Source organism: Desmodus rotundus, chromosome 4 (genome assembly GCF_022682495.2).
Source record: "Desmodus rotundus isolate HL8 chromosome 4, HLdesRot8A.1, whole genome shotgun sequence".
Lineage (NCBI taxonomy): Eukaryota > Metazoa > Chordata > Mammalia > Chiroptera > Phyllostomidae > Desmodus > Desmodus rotundus.
Genome location: NC_071390.1, coordinates 78975415 through 78997329, shown reverse-complemented (window position 1 = coordinate 78997329; position 21915 = coordinate 78975415). Strand labels below are relative to the sequence as shown.

At 37.5% G+C, this 21915-nt stretch overlaps 1 protein-coding gene and 1 non-coding gene across 5 annotated transcripts in view; one reads left to right on the top strand and one right to left on the bottom strand.

The window, feature by feature from the left end:
- Positions 1 to 92: 92 nt before the first annotated feature.
- Positions 93 to 21915, top strand: part of HELQ (helicase, POLQ like) — a 62374-nt gene continuing 40551 nt past the window's right edge. For 3 of the 4 annotated variants that reach the window (XM_045183637.2, XM_045183636.2, XM_024574806.4), the window contains exons 1-8: positions 93 to 431; positions 1488 to 2205; positions 6552 to 6730; positions 7357 to 7557; positions 7975 to 8047; positions 13443 to 13540; positions 14667 to 14765; positions 15975 to 16120. In XM_045183637.2, coding sequence (XP_045039572.2) covers positions 243 to 431; positions 1488 to 2205; positions 6552 to 6730; positions 7357 to 7557; positions 7975 to 8047; positions 13443 to 13540; positions 14667 to 14765; positions 15975 to 16120 — 1703 coding nt within the window. In that variant the 5' untranslated portion in view covers positions 93 to 242. Of the gene's footprint in view, positions 432 to 1487; positions 2206 to 6551; positions 6731 to 7356; positions 7558 to 7974; positions 8048 to 13442; positions 13554 to 14666; positions 14766 to 15974; positions 16121 to 21915 lie in introns of those variants that run through there. The other variant, XM_045183638.3, reaches the window with a different exon arrangement.
- LOC112317903 (U6 spliceosomal RNA) lies at positions 7092 to 7198 on the bottom strand. Its single transcript, XR_002976153.1, has one exon. It is a non-coding gene; the product is annotated as a U6 spliceosomal RNA (small nuclear RNA).

Genomic DNA, 21915 nt, shown 5'->3' with positions numbered 1-21915 from the left:
CTTACGTTCCCACTCAGAGCGCCGCAAGCCCGCGACACTTATGATTGGACGACAGGAAGGCGCGCTGCTACGTCCGTGCCTCCGCTTCCGGCCCGAGAGCAATCCATTTGTCTCTCTCTAAGGTGGGTGGAGAGGATAGCGACCTAGTCCGCTGTTCCTGCTGTTGCCCTGTCCTCAACTCCCCACGCCACTGTGGTTTGGCTGCTGGGGCACGGAACGTCGTTCGGGCAGGACCCCCTGCCATGGATGAAGGTGGTTCCTGCATCCGCCGGCGGGTGTCTGTCCGCAAAAGGAACCGTCCTAGCCTAGAGATGCTTTTTGTCGCGCCCACCGTGGCGGAGCTCAAGCTGGGCGATGGGCAGGAGGAGGACAAGGAGGAGATGGTGGCTGGGAGCCGGCGACGGAAAACTGTGGGCGTGCAACCGGTCGAGGTATACAGCCCCATTGGCTCTCACATTACCCCGAGTTTCTCATCCCATTTCCCACCTTTGGGGCAGTGCTACAAACCCAGGTCTCCTACTGCTCTTACCCACCGAAAGAGGAGTGGGAGACCAGGTATAGAAAGCATGGAACTTGAAACTCCAAAATTTTGCTAGTTTCCTTCTCAGGTGCAAACAATTGATCAGTTATCTACTAGTCTTCTTGTGCTTACCTCTGTTTTGTTAACTCTGTTAATTCTCACTTGTGAGGCATTGCCTTGTTTTCCCTCTTTCTATATAGATATGAAACTTATCTATCCTCGAAACTTATGTCTTATCCCCGAGACATAAGTGGCATGGCTGACGCAAGGTTAGACTTTGAAGTCACTGTTGCTTCTGCTGTGCTAATGAAAACTCCCATGTATTGCAGACCAATTATGTGCTACGTACTTTGTTAAGCTTGTTGAATTAACTGTATTTTACAGCAGAAATCAGGCCCTGAGAAGTTAAGAAACTACACTTCTGACTCCAAATCCTGTGTTTTTAATCACTGCACTCTATCGCTACCTCCGAGTTTACATCTCTTCTATTTAGTAGTTGGCCTTAAGTCAGTATGCAGACTCTCCCTCTCAATTCCAAAGTCCTAGGGACAATCTCCCTGGAGTGTCCAGTAGTACAAGCATGGTTTTGTTACAGGCCACTCTGTAGATTGGAGTCTCGGAGGGGAGGGTTAGTGCAGTATCAGAACTTCTAGTGAGATGGCATACCAATAGATGTCTACCAGTCTTGCTACCTACCTCTTGAAGGATTTAGCATTGTCTTAAGAATTAGGATCCCAGCATCATTATACTCTAAGAGTGCAGATTAGGCAAGTCACTTACCCTCTCTAGGCCTCCATTTCTTCATCTGTAAAGTGGATATGATAATACCTATTTCATATGATGATTTACATTTAGATCTATGATTTGTATGTGACCATTTAGTTAAAAACCTGGTATAGCCCTAGGCTGAAACTTTCATTCTTAATGAAGTTAGAATTGATCATAAATTTTTTTGTTTTCTTTCCAGAATTGTGATAGCGAAGAGGACATGTTTGGTGACTATGATAGCTTTGCTGAAAATTCTTTGTTAGCTCAAGTTGATGACCTGGAACAAAAATATATGCAACTTTCTGAAAATAGGAAACATGATGCAGACCTTGCCACTGCAGATCTTTGTTCAGAAAACATCAAACATAGCAAACTCAGCATTACTACAGTAGGCAGCTTTATTGAATTAAAAACACATGAACACACAAAGAACCAGAGCGGGCATGAAGATGTCTCTATTGAACCTGAAGCTGATCTTTTGTATGAATTGCCTTCTTCACAGGTTTTATACTTTGAAAATTTGCAGAACTCTTCAGATGATTTGGGTGATCAGTCTACTAAAGAGAGGGATTGGAATTCAACCTCTCACGAGACTGTGAATGAGGAATTGCCCCATAATAGCATAGAGCAACCCCAGCAAATTGATGAATCCTCTTCTAAAATCAGAACTAGTTCAGATGTGAATAGGAGAAAAAGCCTTAAAGATCTTCTAAAAAGTACCATGACTGGAAATGCAAAGGCCCAAACACCAATATTTTCGAGGATTAAACAGCTCAAAGAGAACCTCCTATCTGAAGAAATTAATGTTGCTAAGAAAACAATTGAGTCATCATCAGATGATCTTGGTCCTTTTTATTCCTTACCCAGCAAAGTGAGAGACCTTTATGTTCAGTTCAAGGGAATTGAAAAATTATATGGTAATGCTTTTTGCTGAAATGAAAAAGATTTTGCCACCATTACCATAGTAGTAGTGCAAATCAATAGAAAACAGATCCTTCCATGGTCATATATCACATCTTAAAAACAAAGTTTCAATACTCTCTCAACCTATCCCTATCCTACTACTACTTACTGAACCTCTTTCCTTCCCTTTGTGGTCACAATTCTCAAACCTGTTATCCTTGCTGCCTCCCTATTCTCACCTCAAATAATTCCCAACCCACTCCAACTTTGGGGGTTTTGTGTGCTTAAGATACAATGACTAGTGCAGGGGTGTCAAACTCATTTTCACCAGGGGGCCATATCAGCCTTGTGGTTGCCTTTAAAGAGCCAAAATAAGTTTAGGACTGTATAAATGTAACTACTCCTTAACTGTTAAGGAGTTGAAATTACATTCGGCCCTTTGAAGGCAACCATGAGGCTGATGTGGTCCCTGGTGAAAATGAGTTTGACACCCCTGGACTTGGGGGTCTAAACCCAGTGATACCTTTATTCTTACCTTTCCTGACTGCTCAGTAGCTTACCTGACACGATTGGCCAGATTCTTTTTGAAAAACTTCCTTATTTCTTGACATTCCACTCCTGGTTCTTTCTCTGATTGTCTAGCTGTTCTTCAGTTTTCTTAGCTGGTGTTTATTTGACTGGCTCTGTCTTCTCTACCAAAACTTAGCTGTTGAAATTCCTTTAACTACTGAGATATTTTGACTGAAAGAAGTCAGTGATATCATTGATTAAAACTCTACACCTTTAAGAGAGCTGAAGTTAACATTTAAGTGCAAAGAATATTAGCGACTATCATGTAATGTTTTTTCAAAATCCTAGATCCTTGCCTATATTTAAAATATGTGTCATTTTTGACACAGGGTACAATTTCTGCCATTCTGGAAGATCAGCCTATCAACCAATCACTTGATAAGAATTTCTGAAACTTATGTTAATATCTTAAGAATCATATGAAAACATGGGTTCTCAGCTCAGAGAGAAAACAGGTTGGGGAGGTAGGACTGCTTAAGACAAAGACTCTACAAGAGTCTAATAAATTCTAAATTGTGAGGTTGCTAGTTTAAGAGCTAATGGTGTGTATTGCTCTTGGAGATGTTACCTTTTTTCCCTTTGCTTTTCTCCTAGCACCTTGTTCTTTGTTTACATCTTCTAACAGTATGAGCACCCTAAGTACAGGGCTCTATCTAATTCATCTTTTATGATTCTCAACTGCTGGGGGTTGTCCGCCTACTTAGAAATTCTGGCCCTGTCAGTTAAACAAGTTTAACGCACTGAGTCTTAAGTTTCTGATGTATTACAAAGGGATGCTGATGATAATAAAAATAATAATAGTTGTTTTTCAAATTTTGTGTCAAGGATATGCCAAATTAGATTTTGGTAATGGCTACGGTAATTAGTAGCTTTTTAAATCTCTTCTTGTAAATTTAGCTTAATGATGTGACCAATTTGAAACAATTATATGTGGTTCTCAAAGTGCAGTTCTTGGACCCCAGCATCAACATCACCTGGAAACTTGTTGAAATGTGCATTCTCAGGCCCCATCCCAGACCTACTGAATCAGAACCTCTGGGAGTGGGACCGGCAAACTGCTTTAACAAGCCCTCCAGGGCATTCTGATGGGCCAGAAAGTTTGAGAACCCCTGAACTAGACAATCTCAACTTTATACAGGAATGGGCAAAAGTAGGTTTACAGTTGCAATATAAATAAATGATAAACTAATTAATAATGCAAGAATCTCACGTCATGACTATTCTCATACTCAAACCTACTTTTGCCCACCCTTGTAGTGTGATTTTTTTATTGTAGGATTACATGCTTAGTGTGTTTTATATAAATGAGAACTAAGTTACCATATTTTGCCAATTATTACATATTATACCAGTGTATAATGTGCATATATATTTTTGGCCCAAACTTTCAGGGAAAAAATCTTCTTCATTTTTAATGCAAGTATTTATTTATTTATATTTAGAAACAAAAGCAATTATCATATTCCAAGGGTTTGTTTTGCATACAGATATCGTTATTTCTAGAGTTACATTGTTAATGCATAAGCATAAATAAAAGAATTGAAAACATACAAAATTTGTACTACCCATGTATAATGCACACCCTTATTTTTCCCTCAAAAGTTTGGGCAAAAAAGTACACATTATATATGGCAAAATACAGTAATTTACTTTTTTAATGTTTGAAGATAAATAATACTCCTAATATTTGTTATTTTGGCCATTTCATATTTTAAATCTGAGTTGTATAAAATGTAGATATGGTCAAGTTGTATTTTCACACAAACATCTGCAGTTTGATAACTAATGGGTGATACCAATCTGAAGTACTTTTTAATATTTAAGTATCACATTTACGTATTTAAGGAATTTTGAAAATCTCTGAAATATTCAAAAAACAGTACATAGTCATTTGCAAATATTCGAGAACCATCGAAAATGCACAATAAGTCACCTGTAACTTTCATTTATGTATAATTAATTTTAATACCCTTGTAATATATCCCGTTAACCATTTTCTTAATTTAATTTTTTGGGAAAACAACACATTAAAGCCCATTTTTTCTATACATGTATTGTTTAATAATATCTGTACACTAATGGGATGATACTATCCAACACATTTATAATCTGCTTTTTTTTCACTTACCTGTATATTGAACATATAGAAATCAATCTATTCCCCCAGTTTCAAGCTGCAAAGAATTACATCATATGATTGTGCAAAAATTCATTCAACCCTTATGCCCCAATGGCTTTTTGTTATGTGTAAACAGTGCCATGATGAGCATTCTGCACATAATCTTTATTTACCCCTTTATTTCTATAGGTGTAGAGTTCTAGAAATATTATTAGTAATACTACGAGATCAAAGAAAATGTGCAGGGTTTTTTAAAATTTTTATTTATTTTTAGAGAGGGGGGGAGGGAGAGAGAAAGAGACAGAGAGAAACACTGATGCAAGAAACATTGATAGGTTGCTTCTCATAGGTACCCTGATGGGGTACTGAACCTGCAACCCAAGCACTTGCCATGACCGGAAATCGAATCCGTGACCCTTGGCTTTATGGGACAACACCCAAACAACTCAGCCACATTGGTCAGGGCATGTGCAGTTTTATTTTTGATATCTGCTAAATTGCTTTCCAAAAAGATTTTAGCAGTTTATGCTTTCATAAGCCACACACAAGAATGCCTGTTTCCACTTTGGTCAGCTAGATTTTATATTAATAAGCCTTTTGCAGGGGGCGTAGTTATTTGGTGTTTATTTATTTTGTTAACCCACTAGGTTAGCAATTAAGCATCTTTTCATGTATTTATTAGTTATTTGTGTTTCTCTACAGTGAAATGTCTTGAAACATATTTTCCCATTTTTCTAGTGATAGAATACTGGTACACAATTTGAAGACCTCTGACGATCCACATTATCAAATTATCCTACAAAGTACAATAGTTATACTAGTTTTCACACCATGTCTTGGATCTGACGTGATAGTTTTCATGAATTCCACCTTGCTAATTTGTGGAAATCTTATATGTGCCTATTAATAATCTGTCTTTTAAGGATTAAGCTGTCAATTTAAAATGATATTCAGGCCTTTCAAAGTTCAGCTCCCCACAAGAGCTAAACATTCCTTCGTAGTTTGCACAAACTTCATTATTTTTCTTCTCTGCTGGTTCTCTAAGGTGGTGTTTGGTTGAATGAGAAAGGGAAGTTTACACAGTCTCCTTGCAGAACATAAGAGGAAAGCCTTAGAATTCACACAGATCAGGTACTATCCTGTAGCTCCTCTGATGTTCCAAGATGATGCCTACCGTCCTGCAGGCACTGCCCTGCTGGGATTTTAGACCTAAGTTTGCAGCTGGTGAGTAGGAGAGGTAGTTGCCCACCCCAATGACCAGGCCTGAATTCAAATCAGGCTCTCACTGGAAGTGCACATAACACTTTGGAGACTTTTTTTTCTTTTTTTTAAATTGCCTTATTATTCAATTACAGTTGTCTACTTTTTCTCCCCACCACTCGCCCCCACCCCAGCCAAACCCACCTCCCTCCCTTGCTTCTACCCTCCCCTTTGGTTTTGTCCCTGTGTCCTTTGTAGTAGTTCCTGAAAACCCTTCTCCCCACTGTCCCCTCTTCCCTCACCTCTGGCTATTGTTAGATTGTTCTTAATTTTGACATAACATTGATACATAATTACATTTATCATTATGAGGAGATTGCTACACAAGGTGGCATTTGATTTTTCCTTAGAAAACTTTATAAGATTGAGACTATTAGGGGAAAATAATGCTCTCTTCCTCCCCCCTCCCAGAATGGCAACATACTTGCTTAACACTGAATTCTGTGCAAGAAAGAAAAAATTTAATATATTCTTTGCCAACAAGTGGTGGAAAAACCCTTGTGGCTGAGATTTTAATACTACAAGAACTGCTTTGCCGGCGGAAAGATGTTTTAATGATCCTACCATATGTGGCAATTGTCCAAGAAAAGGTAATATTTTAAACAAGTGGTATTTGCTAATGTTATTTTGACATTAAGATACAAAAACTAGCATAAATGTAACTTGTCTAAAAAGAGATTTCTATTAATGATGGAGAATTAATATTTTTAGAATGTGTTAAAAGCAGTATGGAGTACTTAAAATCTTTTCTATTCTGAACTGGTGGATTAGGCTCCATTATAAATGTTCTATTGATATTTAGCTTGCTTTCAATTATTTCATTAAAGTAAATGAGTTGTTATGATTTTTTTAAATCAGAAAAGATAGTTGAAATTTTTCTCATTAATTAAGCAGTTTAACAGTTGTGTGCATTTTGCAAAGATCACATTAATCGTGATGTTTCTTTTTTTTTAAAATATGGAACGCTTCGCGGATTTGCATGTCATCCTCGTGCAGGGGCCATACTAATCTTGTCTGCAGCATTCCAATTTTAGTGTATGTGCTGCCTAAGCCAGCACTGATTTTGACATTTCTTAGATGTTTATGTCTTATCTGTGAACTTGTTCCTATTGATTGATATTAAACACAATATTTTAATTTTTAAGTCCCTGTGAGCATTTAATAATTAAAGTTCTTATTTATCTGTTTTGTTTGTTTATTTTAACTAATATTCTAGATTTCAGCTTTGTCAAGCTTTGGTATAGAACTGGGTTTCTTTGTTGAAGAGTACGCCGGAAGCAAAGGAAAATTTCCTCCAATTAAAAGAAGGGAAAAGAAATCACTATACATTGCCACTATTGAAAAAGGACATGGTCTGATCAACTCCTTGATTGAAACTGGAAGGATTAACAGTCTGGGTCTGGTTGTTGTAGATGAGGTGGAGTCCCACTTTTATAACTTAACATTTTTATTATACTAACAGTTATTATTATGTGGATCTGCTTAGTACCTCTACAAGAATAATTTATTTTAATATATAGATGATGCAGATGAAAATTTCTCACGTTTAATAATCTCAAATTTTGTGTCGTGTTTCTTTAACAGTGAATCTATAGTATGTGTATATTCAATTTTATAATAGCACTTACGAATTCCAGATGTGTTAAGATGTTGCCCCCAAACCTCACTAACTTAAAATATCAGTGAAATAATGCATATATACTCTAGTTCTTATATCCAAAATGCTTAAGAGTTATAAAGCAAAGATTACTTTATTTCATACAAATACATGCATGTTTTACATAGGCATTATATGCAGATTTACTTTTTTCCCTTTTTTTTTTTAAATCTCAAGTTGCACATGATTGCTGAAGGAAGCCGTGGGGCTGTACTGGAAATGACCCTAGCAAAAATCCTCTACACTAGCAGTAAGTACTTTTTTCAAATGTGGCCACTAATTGATTTATTATCAAGAGACCTATAAAAGTCACCCTGGCTGGTGTGGCTCAGTGGATTGAGTGCTGGCCTGGGAACTAAAGGGTTGCTGGTTCAATTCCCAGTCAGGGCCCATGGTTTGGTTGTGGAACAGGTCCCCAGTAGGGGTCATGAGAGGGGCAACCACACATTGATGCTTCTCTCCCTCTTTCCCTCCCTTTCCGTCTCTAAAAATAAATAAATAAAATCTTTTAAAAGGTTCCATAAAAGTCTTTATTTCTATCACTAGCTAGATTTCGTAACCTAGAGTAAGATACTTATGCTTTCTGCCTTAGATTTTGATTTTTAAGGTAAGCTTATAAATTTTTGTTAAAGAATAAATGAATAAGGATAATTGTGAAGTTAAATGAGATTAACATTTGAAGATGCCCTGTCATTATCCTTCACTTACTAGCTATGTGCACACATAGCTAGTTTCTTCATCTCTCAAGGGGGGTTAATAATGGTACTGACATAATGGGATTCTTCATTATGTTTCTTCATCTCTCAAGGGCAGGTAATAACAATACTGACATAATGGGATTGTTGTGAGGATTATATGAGTTAGCACACGTGAAGCATTCAGCAGTGCCTAGCACGTAGCACTCAGTAAGAGTGTGCTGCTGTTGCCACCATCAGAGTCATCATCACATACTATACCAGTAATGCAGTATAGTATATGCAAGTAGTCAGGTGCTATTCTGCAATATCAGATAGTCTTTAAATGTACATGAAATATTTATTCTAAATGACTTCTCTACTGTTTAATGATATGCAGTACAGATAACTTAGGTTCTATATGAAAAAATTATTAACTATGAAGGTCAAATCTCTAGAATTTTTTAAAAATTTAATAGCAATGCTATTTAGACATATTGTAGCACTTTATAATCAATCATTCAAAAAATATTTATTAAGCTTATGCCAGGCACTATTTTAAGTGCTAGGGATACATCAGTGAATAAAACAAGGTCCCTGTCTTCATCAAATGTATTTTAGTGAAAGGGAAACACAATGGGCAGATAATCAAGAAAACATATGGTATGCCAAATGGTGACAAGTTCTATGAGAAAATATAAAGCAGAGAAAGAGGAGAATGATCAACTACTCATTAAATCTAGTGACAACTGACTGTCCTTGTCTCAATTTTTCTTCAGCATTTGCCTGTGTATCTTTTTTCCTTTGAATGCTGCCACATCAGTTTCTCTTGTTGTTCCCACTATTTATGTGTAAGACGGATCATATGTTAGCATGGTAAAGTAGCATAGCATAATGTCTAAGGAGAGACTCTGGCACTAGATTCAAATTCTGGCTCACTTTTTAAAATTATATTGTATTGACTATGCTATTATAGTTGTCCCAGGTTTTTCCCCTTTACCCTCCTTCACCCAGGATCTCCCACTCCCTCAGGCAATCCCCACACCATTGTTTATGTCTGTGTGTCATAGGTATAGGTTCTTTGGCTATTACATTTCCTATACTGCACTTTACAGCCCCATGGTTATTCTGTACTTCTTAATCCCCTCACCTCCTCACCCATTCCCCTCTGCCCCCCTCCCACCTGGCAACCATCACAATGTTCTCTGTATCCATGTTTCTGTCTCTGTTCTTCTTCTTTGCTTAGTTCGTTTTTTTAAATTCCAATGTTGATAGATATGTATTTATTGCCATTTTATTGTTTATACTTTTGGTTGTCTTTTTCTTAAATGAGTCCCTTTATCATTTCATATAATAATGGTTTGGTGATGATGAACTCCTTTAGTTTTCTCTTGTCTGGGAAGTTCTTTATCTGCCCTTCATTCTAAATGGCAGCTTTGCTGGGCTGCGCAATCTTGGCTGTAGGTTCCTGCTTTTCATGACTTTGAATATTTCTTGCCAATCCCTTCTAGCCTGCAAAGTTTCTTTTGAGAAATCAGCTGACAGTCTTATTGGAACTTCCCTGTAGGAAGCTAGCTGCTTTTCTCTTACTGTTTTTGAGATTGTAGTTCCTTAACCTTTGGCATTTTAATTATGATGTGTCTTTCAGGGGCCTCTTTCAATCCATCTTGTTTGGGACTCTCTGTGCTTCTTGGACTGCATGTCTATTTCCTTCACCAAATTAGAGAAGTTTTCTTTCATTGTTTTTTCAAATAGATTTGCAATTTCTCACTCTTTCTCTTCTAGCACCCCATATAATGCAGATGTTGGAATGCTTAAAGTCATCCCGCTGGCTGCTTACACTATCCTCGTTTGGAGTTGTTGTTTTTTTCTTCTTCTTGTTCTAATTAGTTGTTTTTTGCTTCCTTATGTTCCAAATCATTGTTTTGATTCTTGGCTTCATCCACTCTAGTGTTGTTTCCCTGTAAATTGTTCTTTATTTCAATCAGTGTATCCTTCATTTCTGACTGGATCTTTTTTATGCTGTTGAGGTCCTTACTAAGTTCCTTGAGCATCCTTATAACCAGTGTTTTGAACTCTGCATCTGATAGATTGCTTAGCTCCATTTTGTTTAGTTCTTTATCTGGAGCTTTGATCTGTTTTTTTATTTGGGCCATATTTCTTTGTCTCTTCATTCTTTGTGTTTGTTTCCATGTATTAGGTAGAGTTGCTATGATTCCTTGTCTTGGTAGTGTGCCCTTATGTAGTAGATGTCCTGTAGGGTCCAATGGCACAGCCTCCCCATTCACCCAAGCTGAATACTCGATGTGTGCCATTTGTGTGGGCTGAGTACACCCTCCTCTGGTCATTAAGCCTGGATTGCTGTTGGCAGGTCAATAAGAGGGATTTACCCAGGCCAGTCAGCTGCAAGGGCTGGCTGTGACCACTGACCAACAACCTCCACCCTCCATGGAGAATCAGTTGTGCAAGGGCAGGTTGGTGGTGCTCCGATGTGGTGTGTAGCTGTCCACTGGGTGTGCAGGCTCTGGAGTTTCCTAGGCGGTGGAGGCCAAGGTCAGCCCCCACTGTGTTCTCCCTGGGGCCATCCTACTGAGCTATAAAGCAAGCTGAGATGGCTGCTACTTGTACTGGGCTTAGAGATTCCTAGACAAAGCCAAGCTGTGAATCTAAGCTGACTGCTGGTAGTGGGGGGGGGGGGCCTGGGGCCACTTAGCAAGAGGTGTGGGAGCTGGAGGCTCACTGAAAACAGCTGTTGCTTGTTTGAGAAGATTTAGGACGTTGTGAGGCATGAGCCAAGACCAGTCGTTCATGTGGAAAAATCACTGTTAACAGCTTGGGTGGGCCCCTAAATTAGGTAGTACTGACTCTCAGGGGATCTCTGGCACGGGTCAAACAGTGTTAGTCAGGTTGATAGAGTCTCATATATGGCACCTGCCTTCCGTCTCTGTGGCCCTGGGAGAGGGTTCAGAAAAGGGACAATGGCCTCTCTGCCTTTCTGTCTGTAAGAAAGCTGTCCACCAGTTCCTGCCTTGATGCCAAACACTTCAGTACCTCGTTGTATGCCAGTGGTGCTTTTCAAGCTGCTACCCTGGTGCTGGAGCTCAGAGGAAGTGAGTCTGAGTAAGTCTGTATGTGGGTTCTTTAAGAGGAACTGCTTGGGATTCCACAGCTTCTTCCACTGACTCAATCTCTGCTGGTTTTTTCAGCCAGAAGTTGTAGAGACTTACTTATTTTACTAGAACCCTGGGCTTGGGGGCCTGGTATGGGGCTGGGACTCCTCGCTCCCCAGATATGTCTCTCAGATTTTTATCCACCACACGTGCATGTGGGACCAGCCTGTTCATGTCTCTGCCCCTCCCACTAGTCTGGATGGATGTAGTTTATTTAATCCTGTAGTTGTCAAACTTCCGTTCAAGTTGATTTCTAATGGTTCTCAGTGATTATTCTGTAGTTTAGTTGTAGTTCTCAGTAATGGTTGTTCTGTAGTTTAGTTGTAATTTTGATGTAGTTGTGAGAGGAGGCAAGCTGTGTTTACCTATGCTGCCATCTTGACCAGAAGTATCAAATTCTGGCCCACTTTTAACTACATATGTGACCTTGGGCAAATCATAGTAACCGTGCCTCTGTTTCCTTATGCTTCAAAAATGGGTGATAGTAATAGAACCTTTTTACTGAACTGCTGTAAAGATGGCATGAGTTAATCTTTGTAAAGCATCTAGCATAGTACCTGCACATAATGCACATGTGTTTGCTATTGATATATATTTGTCTTTCTATCACTAGTGCCTCAACTTACCCTTAATATATATTTAAATGAAATTACTCTCTTTTGTTTTCTTTCTTGTTCTCCTTTGTGACATCTCATTCTAAGCATATTCATGATGTACATTGGTGGTACCAAAGATTCATCTTGGGCTTTTTTACCCATTAGTCTATTTTACCATTTACAGTCCTTTCATAGCTTCCCTTTGTTTCTGCATAAATCCCAAATTTCTTGGCATAGTCTTTCTTTCTTTGTCTTTTTATATCCTCACCTGAGGATGTTTTTTTTTTATTGATTTTAGAGAGAGAGGAGAGAAAAAGATGGCGAGAAACATCAACGTGATAAAGAAACATCAATTGGTTACCTCCCCTACACACCTCTGCTGGGGACTGAACCTGCAACCTAGATATGTGCTCTGACTGGAAATTGAAACTTTTGGTGTATAGGATGACACTCCAACCAACTAAGCAACCTGGCCAGGGCAGCATAGCCTTTCTTGATTTGGCAGCATGCTCACCACTTCAGTTGCATAGTCCATCCTTATGGAATAGGAAGGGGCAACACATATTTTTCTTTCAGATAATGTGTTGCATGATAAAATTCAAGGCAAAACACAGCAGCAATGAAGAAGCATTTGCTAAGAAGGCTCCTTTGTTTTTTTTATTCAATAGGTGGTCTATGGAAAGCAGCAATTTTATAATGCCCAGGAAGTAAGTCATGCAGTTTCATGAAGTTTCACTCCACCTTTATTTTAAAATAAAGAAAATAAAGGTGGAGTGATAGCAAGATCGCAAAAGTACTGTTCATGTGGCAAGAGTATGGGACACATTGAGCCCTGCAACCTATACTGTACATCTGTGTATACGTATAGCCGAAACTGTGGACCTGTCATAACTCTTCATAAGTCCAGATAGTCAGCAACCAGCATATTTATACTCATTATTGTTGTTTAGAAGTCTTAATAAAGACCTTACTTCTTGCCAAGTTTGATATTTCATAAAATTCTTGATAGTAACTTTTAGGAAATGAGAAAAGTTTCATTTGTTAATTGTCATATTAATACTCTGATAACATATTTGTATTTTTCTTACCTCCCTCCTCCCCTTTTCCAAACCACTCAGGAAAAATTTACAACACAGAAAGGTTGCTAAAATTACTATTACAATATACTAAATAACAAATTTTTTAAATACTTTGGGTTTTTTTAGAAACAACTCAAATTATTGGTATGAGTGCAACATTGAATAATGTTGAAGACCTGCAAGAATTCCTTCAAGCAGAATATTACACCAGTCAGTTCAGACCAGTATGTACCTGAGGTTTGCACTGTATTGATTTGTTATGTATCATCTTACTCAGAAACAAAAATAGCAAATGTACCATATAAAAATATTCTATAGAATAGTGAAGGGCCATAATTTCACTCACTATGGCTGTATCCTAGTAAGAATTTATAGAGAATATAAACTCTGTGGGGCCAAGGCTCTTGGCCTGGGTCACAACTGTAAGTGCAGCAGTTGGAACAGTGGCTGGCCTAATTAGTCAATAAATGAATATTTGTCAAATGAAATTTCAGGCCCATTCTATTTGTCCACTTCTTATTCTCTAAGGTAAAAGTTTTCATTCAGTTAAAATTTGGTGATACATGTTTTGAATTATTAGCACATTAAAAAAGTTACCTTAAAAATATTTATTTTTGGTAGTTATAATGCTTTTAAAATAAGTTTAGACTTCACATGGATTTCAATTTAAACTCCCTAATGATAGTATTCTCAAAAAACTTGAAGAAAATAAATAAGTATATCTGTCTGCAGTACTAGTGTTCATGTTCTGTCTCTGAATGGGTTTTCAGAAAATGATTTTTAGGAACCACCAAATTTTAATTTGAAAGTTGGTGTTTTTACACTTGAGTCACATATGAAAATTTAAGGGTATTTTATGACCTTAATTATCTAATTAGATGCTGTTCTTTTGAAAATGCAATGAGCTATATTTACAAACTTTTTTGTCTACAAATATTTAAAAATAATATGGTGATAGCTGGAATGAAAACTGATGACTAATAAAACAGAAAGTTTTAGATCTTGAAGAATAACACAAATAACCCAATAAAAGATAAAGAGTATGAACATTTAACTCATTTGTACTTATTGTGAAAAAGAAAATGTGTGATTTCTGTTTAGATATGTAGCTCTTCAATTCAAAAATATATTTTAAAGATACTAATCCCTATTTTTGTTTAAGGGGAAAAAGAGATTTAAAAAAAGAAATGGTAAAGAAAATACTTTTAAGTTAAATCATCTTTTATATACCTTAGAAAAGCTAAAATTTTTCTATAGGTATACTTTTTTTACAACACATTTTAAGAAATTTATAACTCTGGAAATAGGAATTTGTTATGTTATTAATTGCAAATGTCCCTTTAATTCAAGGTTGAATTAAAAGAATATCTGAAAATAAGTGATGCAATATATGAAGTTGACAGCAAAGCTGAGACTGGCATGACATTTTCACGTCTCCTTGATTATAAGGTAATATTAATAACCCTTGAACTCTAAGTTCCCAGACATTGTGCCCAAGTCCCCAGGGGTACCACAGAAGATTTACATGGGTACCATGGAATATTTTAGATTTTTGAGAGAAACCTCTGATGCTTGAAATCTGTTGGGCAACATACAAACTACTAGTCTAAGGTAGTTACTTTCTTTTTCAGCGTCAGACTATACTACATTCCTTTCTATTATATTATATCTTTGTGAAGTTGGGATTTTGTTTTGGGATTTTTGGGGGGTTTTGCAGTTACTATAAGCAAAAACCATGTGAAAATCAATATGGGACCGGAAATGAGGGTAGCTACTAGTTCCAAGGTTCCAAAGACTTCAGTGTCCAATTGTGTACACATCCCATTATTGGGCTGTTGTGGTTATTTAAGAATGATATAAACATATTTTTCATTCAACTGATGTATATTGTTTATGCAGACAGTGCTAAGTTGCAAGGAAATACATACTTAATAAGTTGTTTAGACCTAACTCCCCAGTTAAGGGAACTGTAAGATAATTCTTTTGGCCTTGGAGAAGCATTTATGGGCTATTTAATTCAGATATTGATGTATGAAAATGTTAATGTCTACTGTGTTAATGTTCTATGACATATGAAGGATATTAATAAGGGGAGAAGGGGGTTTTTACAATAGTTTTAGAATTGTACAAATTCTAATTCATAATTAGTTTTACAAAGTCAAAGGAAGTGAGATTTTAAGTAACTTTACATTTTTCATGTTCTTTGAGTTTATGTCTGCTTTATAAATATATTTTTATTTCTGAAAATGTCCTGTAGTATGATTGAATCTGTGTTTTTTAAAACTAGTACTAATTATTAAAGGTATATCTTATTTATGCAGTCCTTTAACTATTATTAGGATCAATCTGTGTTTCTGTCTGTGGAGTTTTTTATACTGCTTTGGTGAAGATAGGCATGCAGCGGAGTTATTAATAGTATTACTGTTTTCACTTCTTTAATTAAAAACTAAATATACCTAACAAAATCCTAATAACCTAAGAGAAAAGTGAGACTTAACATTTTGGTGTGTAATATAGATTTCATTTTTTCTTTTAAATGATCAGATTTACTATATCAGAAATTCAAATTTATGGATGATTTACTTACCTTACAGAGCACGCTGGTAAAATGACAGGCTTTTATGGTTGCTAACCTTGTTGCTACATCTTGTTATGCAGTACTCTGATACTCTGAAAAAGATGGATCCTGATCACTTGGTAGCATTGGTGACAGAAGTTATTCCCAATTATTCCTGCTTAGTTTTTTGTCCCACTAAGAAGAACTGTGAAAATGTGGCAGAAATGATATGCAAATTTTTAAGCAAGTATGTTCATCTTTTAAAAATATTCTGTTCTGTTTTATATTTGTCATAATTTACATACTCTGTGAATTGAACAAGCACTAACTACGTCTTACAGAACATTATATTAAGTTGTTATACTAGATTCAAAAGACCCTTTCTTGACCCTGAAGAAAGTTTAATTATGAAATTTACCTGTGAAATAGAGAAAAATTCTAAGACTACATGTAAATGAATGCTAGTACGAGTATAGAGGATTAAATCAATGATTCTCAACCTTGGCTGCACAGTAAATCAGGGACTTTTAAAAATCCCTAAGTTGCATCCTAGACAAATCAGAATCTCTAAGTATGAGACCCAGGCATCATTCTATGAAGCTCCCCGGGCAAGTCCAACTCACAGCCAAGGTCAGCCACTGGCTTAGATAGTCAAAGGACTAATCACTATGGGGATAAATTGTACCTTTAGCTTAATTTGCTCTTTCTTTTTAAAAGATTTTATTTATTTTTTTCTTAGAGGGGAAGGGAGAGAGAAAGAAGAGAAGAGAAACATCCATGTGTGAGAGATACATCAGTTGGTTGCCTCTCATATGCTCCCTGCTAGGGACCTGGCCTGCAGCCCAGGCACTTGCCTTGATGGGGAATCAAACCAGAGATCCTTTGGTTCACAGGCTGGCACTCAATCCACTGGGCCACACCAGCCAGGGCTAATTTTCTCTTTAATTAAATACTGTTGCTTTGTTTTCTTAGTAAGTTCACACTTAAGTTGTTTGGATATTTGAATTGAATTTCCTAAGTAATTAGGAAATTTAATTAGGAAATTTATTGGTTTGTAATTTTTTTAAAAGATTTTTATTTATTTATTTATTTTTAGAGAGGGGAAGGGAGGGAGCAAGAGGGAGAGAAACATCAATGTGTGATTGCCCCTTGCACTCCCTCTACTGGGAACCTGGCCCAAAACCCAGGCCTGTGCCCTGACTGGGAATCGAACCAGTAACCCCTTGGTTCACAGGCCAGTGCTCAGTCCACTGAGCCACACTCGCCAGAGCATGGTTTGTAATTTTGTGGTATTTTAATATCAGCTCTGTTATACTCAGAGATAAATATAAGGTGGCTCATTTATTTTTATTTATTTATTTATTATTGTTGACATTATTACAGATGTCCCCCATTTCCCCCTTTTGCCCCGCTCCACCCAGCTCCCCCACCCCCCACCATCAATCACATTGTTGTCTGTGTGTCCATGGGTTATGCATATATGCATGTATGTTCTTTGACTAATCTCTTCACTCCCATCCGAGATCTGTCAGTCTGCTCCATGTATCCGTGCCTCTGGTTTTATTTTGTTTGCCAGTTTATTTTGTTCATTAGATTCCACATATGAGTGAGATCATATGGTATTTGTCTTACTCTGACTGGCTTATTTCACTTAGCATAATATTCTCCAGGTCAATCCATGCTGTCACAAAGGGTAAGAGTTCTTCCTTTTTTATAGCCACATAGCATTTTATTGTGTAAAGGTACCACATCTTTTTTATCCACTCATGTATTGATGGGCACTTGGGCTATTTCTAGACCTTGGATATTATAAATAATGGTGCTAAGAACATAGGGGTGCATATATTCTTTCTGATTGGTGATTCAAGATTCTGTGTATATAATGTGATATTAAGTATGAACGGTTCAATTTTTTGCACCTATTTGTCCCATCTGTGATTTTATCATTTTATCAGACTAGTTTTTGGCTCCTTAGCCATTACTATATCACTATTCGTAGACCATCACTCTGGATTCTAATCTAGTCCTCCTCTACCTCCCCTCCCAATCCTACTGTCATGGATTGCTCTAAAATCAAGTTAAATTTATTGACTAGCAGAAAAAAAAGTTTCTCATTTTGTAACTGATCATGTGCCTTTACAATGATGATGTTGATTTTAAAAGCCTGAGGAAATTAAATTATCATTGAGACAGTATGCTCAACCTCAGTAAATTGCTCATTTTCTTAGAATAATTTAAGGTAATATATAGCACTTGCTAAGTAACATAGAAATATAAAGACTAACAAGTAACTGGGAGACATGAAATTTATAAGTTATACCCTTGAGTTATTTTGCCTTTTGATATTAATAGTTTATTTGGGTCTTATATGTTTATATTTCATATTGAAGCACGTAAAAATTTACCTCTCCAAATCCTTAGTTAATGAATTGTAAAGGATACTTGATACTTTCTCAAAAAGATATGAGTGCTTCTGACCAAGATGGAGGCGTAGATAGACACACGGCACCTCCTCACACAACCAAAAGAAGGACAACAACAACTTAAAAACAAAAACCAACCAGAACTGACAGAAACTCAAACTGTATGGAAGTCTGACAACCAAGGAGATAAAGAAGAAACATTCATCCAAACTGGTAGGAGGGGCAGAGACGGGCAGCCAGGGCAGAGAGGACTCACAGCAAGGTGGAGGCTGGTGGGGAATGGGGCAGGCAGTGCGGCAGCTAGCAGACCCCACGGCCCCACATTCGCACATAGATAAACCAGGACGAACAGCGGGGGAGTGAAGCAGACCGCACAACCCAGGGCTCCAGCTCTGGAAATAAAGCCTCAAACCTCTGATTGAAAACACCCGTGGGGGTTGAGGTGGCAGCAGGAAAACTCCCAGCCTCACTAGAGAGTTCGTTGGAGAGACCCACAGAGGCCTAGAGTGTGCACAAGCCCGCCCACCCACTCACAAATCAGCACTAGAGGGGCCCAGTTTGATTAGGGGTAGCAGAGGGAGTGACAGAAATCCAGCAGAAAGTGGAGCAAGCGCCATTGCTCCCTCTCAACCCCTCCCCGACATACAGTGTCACAGCTCAGCGACCAGCGTTACCCTGCCTCCGTGAACACCTAAGGCTTCGCCCCTTTACATAACAACCACCCCAAGACAAAAAAAAAAATGGCCCGAATGAAAGAACACTTCAAAGCTCCAGAAAAAATACAACTAAGAAACGAAGAGATAGCCAACCTATCAGATGCACAGTTCAAAACACTGGTAATCAGGATGCTCACAGAACTGGTTGAATTTGGTTGCAAATTAGATGAAAAAATGAAGGCTATGCTAAGAGAGACAAAGGAAAATGTACAGGGAATCACTAGTGATGCGAAGGAAACTGGGACTCAAATCAATGGTGTGGACCAGAGTGAAGAAAGAAACATCCAACTAGAAAAGAATGAAGAAACAAGAATTCGGAAAAATGAGGAGAGGCTTAGGAACCTCCAGGACATCTTGAAACGTTCCAACATCGGAATTATACGGGCACCAGAAGGAGAAGAGAAAAAGCAAGAAATTGAAAACTTATTTGAAAAAAATAATGGAGAACTTCCCTAATCTGGCAAAGGAAATAGACTTCCAGGAAGTCCAGGAAGCTCAGAGAGTCCCAAAGAAGCTGGACCCAAGGAGGAGCACACCAAGGCACATCATAATTACATTACCCAAGATGAAACAGAAGGAAAGAATCTGAGAGAAGAGAAAAGGACACAGTTACCTACAAAGGAATTCCCATAAGACTGTCAGCTGATTTCTCCAAAGAGACCTTACAGGCAAGAAGGGGCTGGAAAGAAGTATTCCAAGTCATGAAAGGCAAGGACCTACATCCAAGATTACTCTATCCAGCAAAGCTATCATTTAGAATGGAAAGGAAGATAAAGTTCTCAGATAAGGTCAAGTTCAAGGAGTTCATCATCACTAAGCCCTTATTATATGAAATGTTAAAAGGAGTTAGTTACCTAAGAAAAAGAAGATAAAAAATATGAACAGTAAAAATGACGGCAAACTCATAGTTATTAATAACCACACCTAAAACAAAAACAAAAGCAAACTAAGCAAACAACTAGGACAGGAACAGAACCACAGAAATGGAGATCACATGGAGGGTTATCAACAGGGGAGTGGGAGGGGGAGGGCGGGGAAGGTACAGAGAATAAGTAGCATAAATGATAGATGGAAAATAGACAGGGGGAGGGTAAGAATAGTGTAGGAAATGTAGAAGCCAAAGAACTTATAAGTATGACCCATGGACATGAACTATAGGGGGGGAATGTGGGAGGGAGGGGTGTGCAGGATGGAGTGGAGTGAAGGGGGGGAAATGGGACAACTGTAATAGCATAACCAATAGATATATTTAAAAAAAACAATGCATTTGATGTTTAGCTTTAAATAAATAAATAAATAAATAGAGATAGGAGTAAACATTTTCCTTCCAAAGGAAAATTTCCTCTATGCTATATTTTTTATATTATTTGCTGCTTTTGTAAGCTGAATGTTTTGAGTATAGTTTAGCCCCTTTTTTGTGGCTGTTGACTAAAATTTTATCATATTGAAAGAATACTTTTTGTATATTATTTAGTAATTTAGAGATGTAGATGAAATGAAATCTAAATGGATTCTCATCTCATTACTGTCTTTAAACCATGACTTCTTGAAACTCCTGTTTGTATCTTAATTATTTGCCTCCTTATCATAAATTTTGCGGGAAGCAGGTACAGTAAATCCCTTTCCCTTCCAGGCAGTAGAATATGGCTGTATATCTATTTAAGTACAAAGACTGAAGCAGATTATTCCCAAGTGACTGTCTCAGTCTCTAGGAATATTAACTTTTTTGTAGCTGTTACTCCCTTTGACTTAGTCAAGAATGTCTTGCCATGGTCAGTGTGGTTCAGTTGGTTGCGCTTTGTCCTACAAAACAAGAGGTCACTGGTTTGATTCCAGTCAGGGCACATGCCTGAGTTCCGGCTTCAGCCCTGGTCAGGCGTTTAATTAAGAGAGGCAACAGATTGATGTTTCTCTGTCACATCAGTGTTTCTCTCCTCCTCTTTCTCCTTCCCTTCCCCTCTCTCTAAAAATAAATAATACCTTTTTTAAAAAAGAATGTCTTATTTTTCAATATTTTTTTATTTTTCAGTTACCATGAGGTACAATATTATACTAGTTTCAGATGCACAACCCAGAGATTAGACATTTATATAACTTGTGAAGTGATCGCTCCAGTAAAACTAGTGCCCATCAGACACTATACATAGTTATGAACTATACAATATTATTAACTATATTCCTTATGCTGCACTTCACATCCCCATGACTATTTTGTACTTACCAATTTGTACTTCTTAATCCCTTTACCTTTTCACACCGACCCCCCTCCCATCTGGCAACCATCAAAATGTTCTTTGTTTCTGGTCTGCTTGTTCATTTATTTTGTTTTTTAGATTCCACATATAACTGAAATCTAAAGAATGTCTTTTAAACACTATTTTCTTACAACTTCCACAGCTCTGGTAATATTACTTTCCCTAAAACAAAATCTCCCTAAAAATGATGCTTCAGTGCTTCTTAGCTTAGAATTCAGACCAAGATCTGACCCAACTTACTTTTCCATCCTATTTCTTCTACTCTTCATTCACCCTGAAATTAATCCAAACTGAACTACTTCTCTTCTTTGTTTATGCCTCGAACTTCCCGTTTTCAAGCCTTAGATCATGTTTTACCCTCTGCCAAGAATGCATTTTCCTACCCCTTCATTGCCACCTCTCTAATACCTGTTCTTCAAGACCCAGCTCAGATCTCAATTTCTCCTACAACCCTTCTTGATACAACCATATCTTATCTGGTCAGTTAGGACCAATCCTTTCTCTGATTGGGAAAATTATACGCTGATTATCCATATTCTCACTGCTTATAAGACTTAGTTCCTTGAGAAGCATTCATCCTATACATCCCTTTCAGAACCTTGTACACTGGCTGGAAAATAGCAACAGAAAGTCTTTTCTCCCCTACTA